This window comes from Zophobas morio, unplaced genomic scaffold (genome assembly GCF_036711695.1).
Source record: "Zophobas morio isolate AGI-343-1 ecotype UQ-CSIRO unplaced genomic scaffold, CSIRO_AGI_Zmor_V1 ptg000038l, whole genome shotgun sequence".
NCBI classification, from domain to species: domain Eukaryota; kingdom Metazoa; phylum Arthropoda; class Insecta; order Coleoptera; family Tenebrionidae; genus Zophobas; species Zophobas morio.
Genome location: NW_026972143.1, coordinates 1,822,039 through 1,835,750, shown reverse-complemented (window position 1 = coordinate 1,835,750; position 13,712 = coordinate 1,822,039). Strand labels below are relative to the sequence as shown.

The 13,712-nt window shown below is 35.0% G+C and overlaps 1 protein-coding gene across 1 annotated transcript; it reads right to left on the bottom strand.

Annotated features, from left to right (window-relative positions):
- Positions 1-5,674: 5,674 nt before the first annotated feature.
- LOC135140144 (uncharacterized) lies at positions 5,675-6,731 on the bottom strand. Its single transcript, XM_064070566.1, has 2 exons — positions 5,848-6,731; positions 5,675-5,795 (listed from the first exon to the last, which is right to left on the bottom strand). The coding sequence occupies exons 1-2, from the start codon at positions 6,662-6,664 to the stop codon at positions 5,773-5,775; spliced, it is 840 nt and encodes a 279-aa protein (XP_063926636.1). The 5' UTR covers positions 6,665-6,731; the 3' UTR covers positions 5,675-5,772.
- Between the last annotated feature and the right edge of the window lie 6,981 nt (positions 6,732-13,712).

Here is a 13,712-nt window from a genome sequence, read left to right as displayed (position 1 = left end):
AAATCGATCATAAAAAGTAACACTCGCATTGAGCCTAAAGTAGTGACGATAACTAGTGTAATTTTTAAAATTTTTGTTTTTCTACAGTCACAAATTTTTAATATGTGGCTGTTAAATGATGCATGCAAAATTGTTTTCTAATTCTGCGAGGAAGAGACGATGAAGTCTGTACCTACTCATCAGCTGTTGCTACTGTAAAGCAATAAATACATATAATCCCCTAATGAGTTCTGGGAAGTACACAGCAGGGTTAGTTGGGTAGTTAGGTACTACCAGTAGCATATCAATAGAAATTTCTTTGGGGGTGTGGTGGAACCTTAATCCCCACCGTGACAAACTCCACTTGCACGTCCCTCAGCATCCCCACTTCTCTTCTACAAACCCTTTAAATACCGCAAAAACTGAACCACCGAAGTTATTTTCGATTATTATCTTACACGTTTCACGTCAAGTAATTTTCGTTCGTGTTTTGTAGTTGTGTTCAAATTTAGTACCTATAATTTTCCGAAATAATTAGCAGATCGTCCTTATTCAAGTTTGGTGGTTTCTGGTGATTTTTAGGTTAGTATTTATTGCTTTTATTACGCCAAGATTTGTCAACACTGTGGTAGCTTACTTTGTAAACTGCTGGTCTGTGCTGTGTTTACTATTTAGTGTTCCTGGTTTTACAGTTTATCATCGTGTCGAGTACTCTCTCTGTATCTGTTGTGGTTCCCTGGTTGGCTGTTGCTACTGGACAATTCCAAGAAACATGGCAGGTATGTTTATCACTATAACCCATATAGCAAGTTATAAAAAAAACTAATAACTTTTTTATTGTCAGGAAATCTCCTCGAAGATGTGAAACAACTTTGCCTGAAGGAGGGAAAGAACAAATTGCACGGTATATTTACCAAAAAGAACGGCCTTGCAGTGAAAGCATCGATAGAAATTGGCGAAAAGATCAAGGTTATTCCAAAAATGAACGCGGGTTTTTCGTATATGATTATTGGTGCACAAAATATCATCAAGTTTACTGCACACCGACACAGGCGTGACTTTGACACGTAACCAGAGTTTGACTATCTACTTGAAGAGGGATAGCAGCTACTATCGACAAAAACATCTACAGCCTGTAGATGTACTTGATACAGTGACGTTCATGATGGAAGAATTGACCCCATCGTCGTAATCACAAAGACAATATGTTGTATGTGTAATGTTATACTTATGTAAATAAAATATTTTCCAAGTTTAGGTGATTTCTTTCTCAAAATTATTATAAAAGCTGACTACATTTTTAAATTCAAAATAATCACGCGAAGATACGAAAAAATAAGACGCCAGGTGTATGTTGTGTGGTTTATAGTTAAATTTTTTCCAAAATGTGTGTAGCAAAATTTTCTAACTTTCAAAAATCGCTCGCACATATTGAGTACAATAGGAATTAACCATTGTTTAAAAGTGTAACCAGTGATGCACGTGATATTCCACTCCACAATCTTGAGGAGAACAAACTTAAATCTCTGAAAAATTTTTTCACCTGTTTTACCTGCTGAATAGAATCAATCAGTGCTAAATTGTTACATTCAAGTTTTATTTATAGTTATATAAATTGTATCGGGATGTTTTAATTACTGTTTTATCCAGGAAAAGATTCTACCGAAATGTCTTGGTATTTGCTAAATAAAGGTACAATTTGAAATTTTTATAAAAATATTATTTTTGGATTATCACGTTTATCGTTGCCTATAATACCAGCATCCGACAATTTGACATTTGACGCGCATGCGAATTTTCTATAATGACTCACCTTGTATATTCTGCTAAAATACTTCGTCCTTGGTCAAGCTGATAATAAAAATGAAAATTAATTTGTTAAAGACATTTAATTATCATTTGCTGTATCAAAAGCTGCTACATTTTTTAAATTAAATTTATTATTTTGAATGTGATTGCATAGGCAACCAGTTATACGCAGTTTGATTTATTAACTTGCTGTTCCCGCTGTTGTTGCTCTGTCCAGCTGAAAATTGTCATTTATAAACTCCGTTGCCAAGTTGTCTTTGATGTTGAATTTTGCCGTATTTAAAAGGGTTGTAGATGAAAATAAAAGATTTAAGTTGATTACTACAAAAAATTACCATTTTAGACATGTTTTAAGTTTCTTCTTGTCAAAATTAGTCTACACATATTAAGAAAGACAAAAACGAAATGTAGCCCCGTCCACCCGCCCTATCTCAATTGTGATGATTTTTTTTATTCGTCGTGAGTCAACAAAGCGGAGCTTAACTGCAAAATCCTTATTTCTCTACGAGAAATTAAAAACATATTTTTGAGTATAGTGTTGTTCAAAGAATATTATGTATATTAAGAAAAAAATAAAGCCGAAGATTAGGCCCTCCCATACCCACCCCGATCTGGGTTAAAATTATCTTAATTCTTCCTTATTCAACTCTTCAACAAGCATGCTTCTAACAATTACTCATTTTGTCGTTTACCTGTTTCATTCTTAATTTTAGCAGTTCTTATTTTGATACTGATAGTGATAAGTGAACTTTAAGTCAAAAATGCCAAAGGTTTCTGCAAGTGTCTACAATTAGATAAAAAAGTATTCCGTACTATTGTTAGATGAAACTTCTCAATCTGTTTTTTGGCGAGTGTGCTGTAATTTTGCTACACAAATTTAGGAAAAAATAAACTACAAACGTCTTTCATAATAATTTTGATAAAGAAATCACCCCAACTTGGTAAATATTTTATTTATGAAATTAAATAAATACAACATGTTGTTCTTGCGATTGTGATGGTGGGGTCAATCCTTCGAGCATAAACGTTACATTGTCAATTAAATCCGAAGGCTGTAAATCTCGTTGTCGATGATGGCTACTATGCCTCTTCAAGCAGAGCTTCAATTTTCGCCTATATGTCAAAGTCACGACAATCTTATTTCGGCGTGAAGTAAACTTAACGATATCTTGTGATCCTATAATCATATATTTAAAACCCATGGGCCGTTTGGGATAAACTTTGATTTTCTTGTTAATCTCCACACGTACTTTCACTGAAAGACCCTCCTTTTTGTATAATGTACCCTGAAATTTTTTCTTTCCCTGCTTCAGACACAGTTGTTTCAAGTTTTTTAGCTGATTTCCTGAAAATGAAAAAGTTATTACTGTTTTTGCAACTTGCTATATGGGTTGTAGTGAACCACAGACCACACCCCCAAAAAATTTCTATTTTAAGAGATATGCTACTTGTAGTACCTAACTACCCAACTACTTACCTGTCAAAAGAACCCTGCTGTGTTTTTCTCAAAACTCAACAAGAAAAAACCTGCGACAAACACGTGCGTGTGGCGAGTGCTCCGTGATTAGGAGTGGTGCTAGTGAATATTTGAACAATTAATTTTCAATTTTGGTACCGTTCTACTAGTTAGGATAAGTAGAATTTACTTTTCTTTACAAATTTGTTCTGCTAGCGCCCTTGTGGCGCTAGTCTCTTACGTTATACTTGAGGTACAGTTTTTACGAAGAGCATTTCACTTCTTTTTCTCTTTTTGCCTTCTTGGCTGATAGTGCGGCTGCTATCGCTGTCCTCGATAGTTTGATTTTTATACTTTTATGTTCACAGTCTACTCAAATAATGGCAATAAAGTGTCAAAAATGTAATAAATCTATTGGTCGTCTTGACGACTATTTAACTTGCCGGGAAGATTGTGGAGCAAATTACCACAAAATAGCTGACTTAAAAGAACAATAACAAGCTCATAATAATTTTACACACTTCTTTAATTTACAACAATTTAATAAAATTGTTAATTGCATGAATCGATTACTTGATTTAGTACTATGTAGCATGAACTGTAGAGATGAAGAAGCTTGTAATGCTCTAATTCCTGAAGATAAGTATCACGTGGCTCTTGAAATCAATCTTGAAGATTTAAATCATCAACAAACGAAACAGTTTTTCTTCAAGAAAATCGTTAGACTATATTTTTAAAAATGTGAATTTTTATCAGTTACACCAAGAACTTGTTTGTGTAAACTGGTCTTTCTTGATGATACTGCTGACATAGATGTTGTTGTAGAAATTTTTTCAGCAAAATTTATAATATACTTGATGAGCATGTCCCAAGAAAATTAAATTCGTTGGGTTCGTTTCCACCTTGGTTTAATGGAACTATTATTCGATTAATGAAAAAGAAATTATAGGCTAACAACTATGGCTAGCAGAGAAGATTTTACTCAGTAAAATTTTTATACCATCTTCTTAATAATATTATTGATAGCAGTGTCACATTATCAAGCTTAATGCTTAGAGTACCATTTTTTAATTGTATAAATGTCAATATATTTCAACACATATTAAAACGTTCCCCAGTCTATCAGATGATTTCCAACTATGTATTCACTGATTGAAAGAGACGTTGATATTTTTCAATCTAATGTTCAGCAGCTTAAAATAATTTTAAATTATGATCCATGATTTCTTCTAATTCTGGTGAGTGCTTTAATTACACTGTATGGGTAAAACAGTAAATATTTTAGCTGTTGAGTTAATTAATCACTCCTATTTATATCTATATTTATAAATCATATTTTCTTTGATCCGTTGATCTGTAATAATAATAATAATAATTCTCACACAGTTTTGCTACACACATTTTGAAAGAAATAAAATATAAACATCTTTCATAATAATTTTGATAAAGAAATCGCCACAACTTGGTAAATATTTTATTTATGATATTACATATACAACACATTTTCTTCTGATTGTGATGGTGGGGTCAATTCTTCGAGCATAAACGTTACTCTGTCAATTAAATCCACAGGCTGTACATGTTTTTGTCCATAATAGTTACTATCCCTCTTGAAGTAGACCGTCAATGTTCGCTTATGTTTCAAAGCCACAACAATCCTATTTGGGTGTGAAGTCAACTTAACGATATCTTGTGAAAAAAAACCATAAATGGAAAATCCACGCTATGTGGGGGATTAACTTCGATTTGTTCGTGAACTTCTACACGTACTTTCAGTCCGAGACCCTTTTCGGTCAATCTACCGTTAAATATGCTTCTTCCCTGCTTCAGACACATTTGTTTTAAGTCTTCTAGCAGATTTCCTGAAAATAAAAAGGTTATTAGTGTTTTTACAACTTGCTGTATGGGTTGTAGTGAGAAACGGACCTGACATATTTTTTGGAATTATACAGCAGCAACAGCACAACCAAGGAACCACAGACCGCAACAGCAACACAGAGAGCAGTCGACAGGATGGTACCAAACTAGTAAAACCAGGAACGCTAAACAGTGAACACAGCACAGACCAGTGGACGAACGGGTGGCGGACGGAGAGTCACCAACAACCCGTCGACAGGCACGCGTCGCAAAAATACATTAGTAATTTACGCAACTAGTTCGGGATTCTGGATTTTGGATTTTTAATTTATGGGGGCTGACCGCAGCCAGCCGGCACTTAGGCCTCGCCTTTGGGCCCATTGTACCTTCCCCAAGTCCATATCAGGGTGTTTTCCCGCTCCTCTACTCGTCAAGCCATCCAACTGCTTGAATGTACTTGAGTAATGCAGAGGGTGGAAACTCCCTGATATTTGCCATACTAGGCCAGATGTCCCCTAGTATGGATTCCCTGTAGGAGGCTAGGGCTGGACACTCACGAAGAATGTGCTCAGCTGTTTCCTCTTCTTCATTGCATCCACGACAGATTGGGTCTGTTACTACCCCTATCGTATGTAGATGTTTGTTAAACTGGTAATGTCCCGTAAGGAATCCTACCAGTTTACGCAGTTTGTCCCTTGAAAGTGAGAGATAAAATTTTGTCAACTTACGGTCTGGTGTCGCCATACAAGCTCTACTATGCCGACAGCTGCTCAACGTCGCCCATATCTGCTCATGGCGTCTATGGGTATATTGCTTTACGAGTTCGTTCGAGAGGGCGACCGAAGGCGTGATTGCCGGTTCGGGTCCCCAGAAGGGCATGCGCGCGGCTCGCTTCGCCATCTCATCTGCCCTCTCGTTTCCTTCGTTGCCACTGTGTCCTTTGATCCAACAAAGTTCCACACTATTCCTCTGCGTTACATACTTTAGCGTTTGTCTGCACTCCCAAACCAGCCCGGATCGAACCATACAGCTGTCCAGGGCTAGTAGTGCAGACTTGCTGTCAGTAAGTATGCGTATTGATTTGTTGCCGATTTCACGTTCAGCAATGATTCTAGCTCCCAGCATTATTCCCATCAGTTCTGTTTGTAAGACAGACGTGTGGGTGCCGAGAGGTACACTGATTTGTGCGTTCAGTTGTTCGGAGTAGATGCCGGCTCCTGAACCACTATCTGTTTTGGCACCATCGACATAGATATCTATGTCGGCTCGTCCTTCTGAATTATCATTCATTGATATTCTATATGTCTTCTCATATATTAATTTTGTGCCCATTCGGTCACAACCCATCCTCAACAAGGGTATTCTGTTGAACGCCTCCGTTAAGATCCGAGTGTGCTTCGTTGTGCGGCCTTGCTTGTTCCATACTCCCAGAGAGTGAAGTCTTAGAGACGTCGTCATTGCCGCTTCCTCTATGTAAAGGTTAAGAGGTGCTAAGCAAAGGAGAGTCTCCAGAGCCGCTGTGGGAGTGGTCCTCATTGCTCCTGTAACACTGAGACACGCCATTCTCTGAACGTGTTCAAGTTGCAGGGCTGTTGTTTTTTGTCTGGCTCTGGGCCACCAAACTAAAGCTCCATAGCACAGCACATAGCACTAGTTCGGGATAGCCTGCTTCCCGCATGAACGCTTGTTTGCGGCACGACCGAAGGGAGTGCCGCATTTGCGTGAATGCGGGAAGCAGGCTCACGAACGTGTTGTGTACAATATTTTTTGCAACGAATAAACCTTTAAACTGAAGAAATTAACTGTGAGTTATTTATAAACAATGGCGCCGTCAACACGTCACAATGTTGACACTACGCGAGTATTTTAAGGTTACCATGGCAACGGGAAGTTAAAATGCACGTGTGCGGGAAATTCGAACTCCCGCACGCTGGTGAATGCGCGAAAGCCATCAAAAAAGGTTATGAGTGCAAAATGACAATTTTCAGCTGGACAAAGCAACAAGTGCGGGAACAGCAAGTTTATAAATCACAGTGCGTATAACTGGTTGCCTATGCAATCAAATTCAAAATAATAGATTAATTTCAAAAATGTAGCAGCTTTTGATGCAGCAAAAGATAATTAGGACCCGATTTATAGAGAGCGATTAACTTTTAACTGAGGTTCGTTGCCAGGCAACGCACATATTTTAACCAATCACGGGCTCATATTCCACATTTTAATTCTGTGTTAAACTAATCGAGCATTAAATATTTACCTCGCTGTTCTATAAACCGGCCCTAAATGTCTTTAACAAATTAATTTTCATTTTTATAATCAGCTTGAACAAAGACGAAGTATTTTAGCAGAATATACAGGATGAGTCATTTTAAGAAAATAGCATGCGCCTCAAATGTCAAATTGTCGGATGCTGGTATTATAGGCAACGATAAACATGATAATCCAAAAATAATAGTTTTATAAAAATTTCAAATTGTACCTTTATTTATAAAATACAAAGACATTTCGGTAGAATCTTTAGCTGGATAAAACAGTAATTAAAACAATTTATATAACTATAAATAAAACTTGAATGTAACAATGTAGCACTGATAGATTCTATTCAGCAGGTAAAATAGGTGAACAAATTTTTCAGAAATTTAAGTTAGTTCTCCTCAAGATTATGGAGTGCAATATCCTTAGGGAATATCACGTGCATCACTGGTTACACTTTTAAACAATAGTTATTTCCGATTGTATTCAATATGTGCGAGCGATTTTTGAAAGTTGCTACAGAAATTTTGGCAAAATATAAACCGTAATTTTGAGAAAGAAATCACCTAAACTTGGAAACTATTTTATTTACATAAGTATAACATTACACATACAACATATTGTCTATGTGATTACGACGATGGGGTCAATTTTTCCATCATAAACGTCACTGTATCAAGTAAATCCACAGGCTGTAGATGTTTTTGTCGATGGTAGCTGCTGTCCCTCTTCAAGTAGAGCGTCAGACTCTGGTTACGTGTCAAAGTCACGATAATCCTGTGTCGGTGTGCAGTAAACTTGATGATATCTTGTGCACCAATAATCATACATGAAAAACCCGCGCACTGTTTTGGAAAAACCTTGATCTTTTCACCAATTTCTACCGATGCGTTCACTGCAGGGCAGTTCTTTTTGGTAAATATACCGCGCAATCTGTTCATTCCCTGCTTCAAGCACAGTTGCTTCACATCTTCGAGGAGATTTCCTGACAATAAAAAAGTTATTAGTTTTTTTATAACTTGCTATAGGGGTTATAGTGATAAATATACCTGCCATGTTTCTTGGAATTGTCCAGTAGCAACAGCCAACCAGGGAACCACAACAGATACAGAGAGAGTACTCGACACGATGATAAATTGTAAAACCAGGAACACTAAATAGTAAACACAGCACAGACCAGCAGTTTACAAAGTAGGCCACCACAGTGTTACCAAATCTTGGCGTAATAAAAGCAATAAATACTAACCTAAAAATCACCAGAAACCATCAAACTTGAATGGCGACGAACTCCTAATTGTTTCGGAAATTATAGGTACTAAATTTGAACACAACTACACAACACAAACGAAAATTACTTGACGTGAAACGTGTAAGATAATAATCGAGAATAACTTCGATGGGCAGTTTTTGCGGTATTTAAAGTGTTTGTAGAAGAAAAGTGGGGGTGCTGAGGGACGTGCAGGTGGTGTTTGTCACGGTGAGGATTAAGGTTCCACCACACCTCCAAAGAAATTCATCAGAGATATGCTACTGGTAGTATACCTAACTATCCAACTATCTGTCAAACGAACCCTGCTGTGCATTTCCCAGAACTCATTAGGGGATTATATGTATTTATTGCTTTACAGTAGCAATAGCTGATGAGTAGGTACAGATTTCACCGTCTCTTCCTCGCAGAATTAGAAAACCATTTTGCATGCATCATTTAACAGCAACATATTAAAACTTTGTGACTGTAGAAAAACAAAAATTTTAAAAATTACACTAATTATCGTAACTACTTTAGGCCCAATGCGAATGTTTGTTACTTTCTATGATCGATTTTATTTATCATCGTACAACAATTTATTACATTGCATCGCTTATTTTACATAAACCCGACGTTTTTCAATATGAAATTTTGACATTATCACAAAAAATTTTACAAAGTTAGTGAAATTCGTGACTAGTTAGTATTATCACTTAGACAAATACACCTCTACGAAATATTGTAACAATAATAAATTTGTTATTTACCTAGGCTTTCGCAGAAGTCATTGTACAATATTAGGCATTCCCTGAACTCATTGGATTACGAGTACTTAGTTACTAATGTCATCAATCCTTTGGGTTTACAGGTAAAAATAAAGAACAGTTTCACAATATAATGCCAGCTTAAAATCTAAAACGTAAAGAAAGATTCTAGAAACTAGTGCACGTTATTTTATAGAAAAAATTGAAAACAAATATTACCTACTTCGTAATTATTGTTCTAAAATTAGAGAAATAGTTAAAACAACGAAAGCAGATATCACTCTTAAAAATATTCTAAAAAATAGTACTCTAAAATTTAGAACAGCTGTTATAAGTGCTATCAAATTTCGCAAAAATGAACCTACTGTTTTACATAAAAAAATTGACAATCTTAAAAAGGGTATTTTAAATGGACCACAGCATATCTTTGGCAATCAAGAACACTGTCATAAAAGTATTTATTGTTGAATTTTCTGCGTTGAAAGCGTCTTTAATTTTTCTTATTATTTTTATCTTATTATTAATAATATGATTTTATTGATTGTTTATTACATATTATATTATAGTATTTACATTTATAGTTTTTTGTGTAATTGTTAAATATTTAAATGCGGAAGTTCAGTGTATAAAAGCAGGAATCTCAGCACTATGTTTACCAAACAACAAAACGCCAAATAAACTTCAGGTATTTAAAAAATGCTGTACCTATTGTTTGGCCATAAATTACAGCATATCGCCTGAAATGATATTTTGGGTTGTCCAAAGGACCAAAATTTGCCCCAAATGCACTGCAGTTTTTTTACAATAACTAAAAGAAGTAAAATTCTAGAACAAAACGAAAAACGGCGCGTAAACTAGAAATTCTCTATCACCTCGATATTTTTTAAAAGCACACCGAGTTATAGTTTTCGCTGAAAATCAGCTCTTGTTCTAGGTACTTTATTTTTTATTTTAAAAATTGCTACGTCTTTTTAAAAATACAAAACGCGTCCTTAATAGTTATTTATGTACCAAGGGCACAAAGAAGATGTTTATATTCGAGGGCAACTTTTACAAAATCGAGGGCCTCTGGCCCGAGATTTTGTAAGTTGCCCGAGATTTATAAACATCAAGTTGTGCCCGTGGTGCATACAAACTTTTATTTTTCACGAGAAAATCTAAAAAAAAGACTAATTTAAATAATTAATTCGTAAAAAAAAAAAATTTACGTGGCGTTGATTTTGTTGTCAAGGAGATTCTATGTTTATTGCAAACACAGCGTCTATTCACGGTGTCAACACGTATATTTTCGACCGCGGAAATGAATGAGGAAAATTGTGAAATTCCAGAAAACATTGTGAAGAAAGCGCAAAAAGCCAATGAAAATGTGTTACCTGGAACATCAGGATCCATATATGAAAAAGAATACAAAATTTTCCTTAATTGGAAGATTAAGAAGTGGCTTACTTCCAAGAATTGGTGAGTTATTCTGTTTATAAAATAATTATTTAACTGTGTTCTTCATTTTTAGTCAGAAAAATATTCACCCAGTTCCTTATGGTGAAAATACTCGATGGTCAAGACAACTTTAAGAGTAAACGACAACATAGACATTTCTAATTATCATCGTTTGACATATTTCTATAAAAAACCCAAAAGGTTATGTGGCAAAAAAATATCGAGTTTTGACTGGCGAACAAGTCATGCAATTTCTAAAAGATGCTTCCGACAACAGATATTTACTTCAGAAGGTAAACTAAGTTATTTTTTGATGATTGTAATTAATTTAAATACGAATGTTTTATGCTGTAAAGGTAGTTGGAGGATGAGTGAACACAATTCAAGATTTTTATATAATACGTTATTCGGTGCTAGCAGAATGGAAGCAGTGGCAGAAATAATTCCAATAGAGGCACCTCCGAAAAGTTTAAGTTTACCTGAATAGTTTGGTATGAATAGCAAGTTTGTAAATTGTAATTTGTATCTTAGTTATTAAATAAATTGTCAAAAAATAAATAAGTGGTTAAAAATAAACAATATTTTTTTTAAATTTTTGTTTAATTCGGTTTAGCAAAATAGGGCATAATGAGAGGGCGTAATAACTTTTTATGCCCGCTCATTGTGCCCCGGATATAAGATGCCGCTTTACGTTTATCAAATCATGGATATAAAACAAACATTATATACGAGTGAAAAATAAACATTTTTATGCCACGAGCACGTGCACGTGTTTTTTGCAGAATGCGCTGTAAAAGGAAAGTAACGTATCCAATTTTTTGTCATCGCTATATTTTTGGATTTGTCAGTTTTGAGGATTTTTATTAGTTCCAATTTCAAACAATTGCTTTACTTTTTTGATATCTTATTGATTCCAGTTAAACGCGAAAAGTAAAGCATGCACAATATGACTTAATGATTAATTTTATTGTTCAGGTCGCCTGTGATAATAGGCAAGTGCCGAAGCCTTTGAAAATGGTAAAAAGCGAAAAAAAAAAAGACAGAACAGGATGATACCCATTGGAGAAGGAAGAAAATATAACAAAAATAAAAGGAAAAATAATTCACGGGCGATCTGAGGTCGGGAAGTGGAAGGAGGTGAGCTTTTAAGGGTAGAAAACGGTTTATCACGATTTCTGGCAAAACTACAAGTCCCATCGAAAAAAGTTAAATGGCAAAGTTGTAGGTAATACAATTTTTGCATTTACACTTTTTTTACATAACCTCAAAATTTATGCGAAAAATGCAAATAACCGAGTTTTTGGTTAATTGTAAACCCTGCCACTAATTTCCGGGCAATGAAATCATTTATTAAAGTGAAGCTTGTACAAGTGGGAGGAGCATTAGTAATATTGCGTTTTAATAACAATTATCAGGTCAGGTATGCTTATTTAACACTAGCTGGATAATTTCTAGATATTTTATTTACAATTTATCTATTTCCTCAACAGTTTAACAGAATTACCCGAGATTTAATAATATAATAATGTTGTCATTAGTTAACAATATTAAGAGTACTGACTAGAATCAAGAAAGGTTGGGCGGGGCTATTAATTGCTTATTAGACTAGAAAAATGTTAAACTTAGCTCCGCCCACCTCCGTTCTCCATTTCACTGACTTATTTGATCTGCTATTAAAAGGATTTGAATTTTGATTTGACAAGCGATAAAATATAATATTTAATTCAAAGTCAAAGGTGTTTTTTCTTCAAAATATGAATTCGATATCTCAAGGTGCTTTCATGAAATACATTTTTGTTCAATATTTTAGTTAGTTTATGCTAGAAATAATTTTTGTGGGGACCTGTTTGATTTACAGACCACTGTTTATCTTGCACACTACTAAAAAATGTTGGAACTTCGTTCTACTTTTTGTATTTCTACATATTTAACCATGAATGAATTCGATTTTCTGAAAGTATGGCAAAATAATTACATCTGTATTCATATGTGTAATTGAGAAAAAAAATGTTCATAGTTAGTGAGGTTACATTTTGACCAGTGATTGTTGATATGTTATTCACAATACGACATATATTTCATAGGTAGGTATGTACTTGAATAATGCAGATAGGTAAGTATGAAATTTAATGTTATAAATATGTCATTTGAGGATGGACGACGACAGGAGAAAAGTCGGAAATCTGTTCAAAATTTTTAGCAGCTTAAAGTTGTGGTACCTATGAATTTTATAGACTTTGCGTTTAGTTTACAGCATGGACGAATTAATATAATATATTCTTTTCTCCATGGTTTAATGCACCCGAAAGGGGATCGGTACACGTTGTCGTACCTGCTAATGTGCACGGTCGAATTTGAAACTATTTGAAAAATGATTCAGCACACCTGCAGAAAGATATGTATTCTTTCATTAGTGTAATACTCAGTATACTATCCTCAAACGTATTTGGCGTTTATGACTTCACACCAATTTGACTCCCATTATAATTCAATAGGCCGTCACAACCGGATGTCTTAAACCCGCTCACTGATACCTACCTGAAAAGACCTTTTCTGGTAAAAGCACAGGGCAGGACTGAGTTTTGCATTTACCGACAACTGCGCCTTTCGAGTTTTTTATTTTAAGTAAAAACAAAGTAACTTTGTACTCAATAATTTTTTATTACAGCACAACTATTTACTTATTAACTACTACTGCTTATTTATTGATCGAAATAGTCACTGTCATCATCACTCGACTCTCCTAAATTAATAATTAACGGTGTTATCAACCGTGCCCTGTACTGGTCTTCTTCTTTTGTGGAATGTCGTACACAATTGGCCCACATTTCGGCAGTTATTTTGGAAGCTTCTTCCCTAATTATGTCAATTGTTGCACTACTAAATTTTGGTGCCGTATTATTCCTTC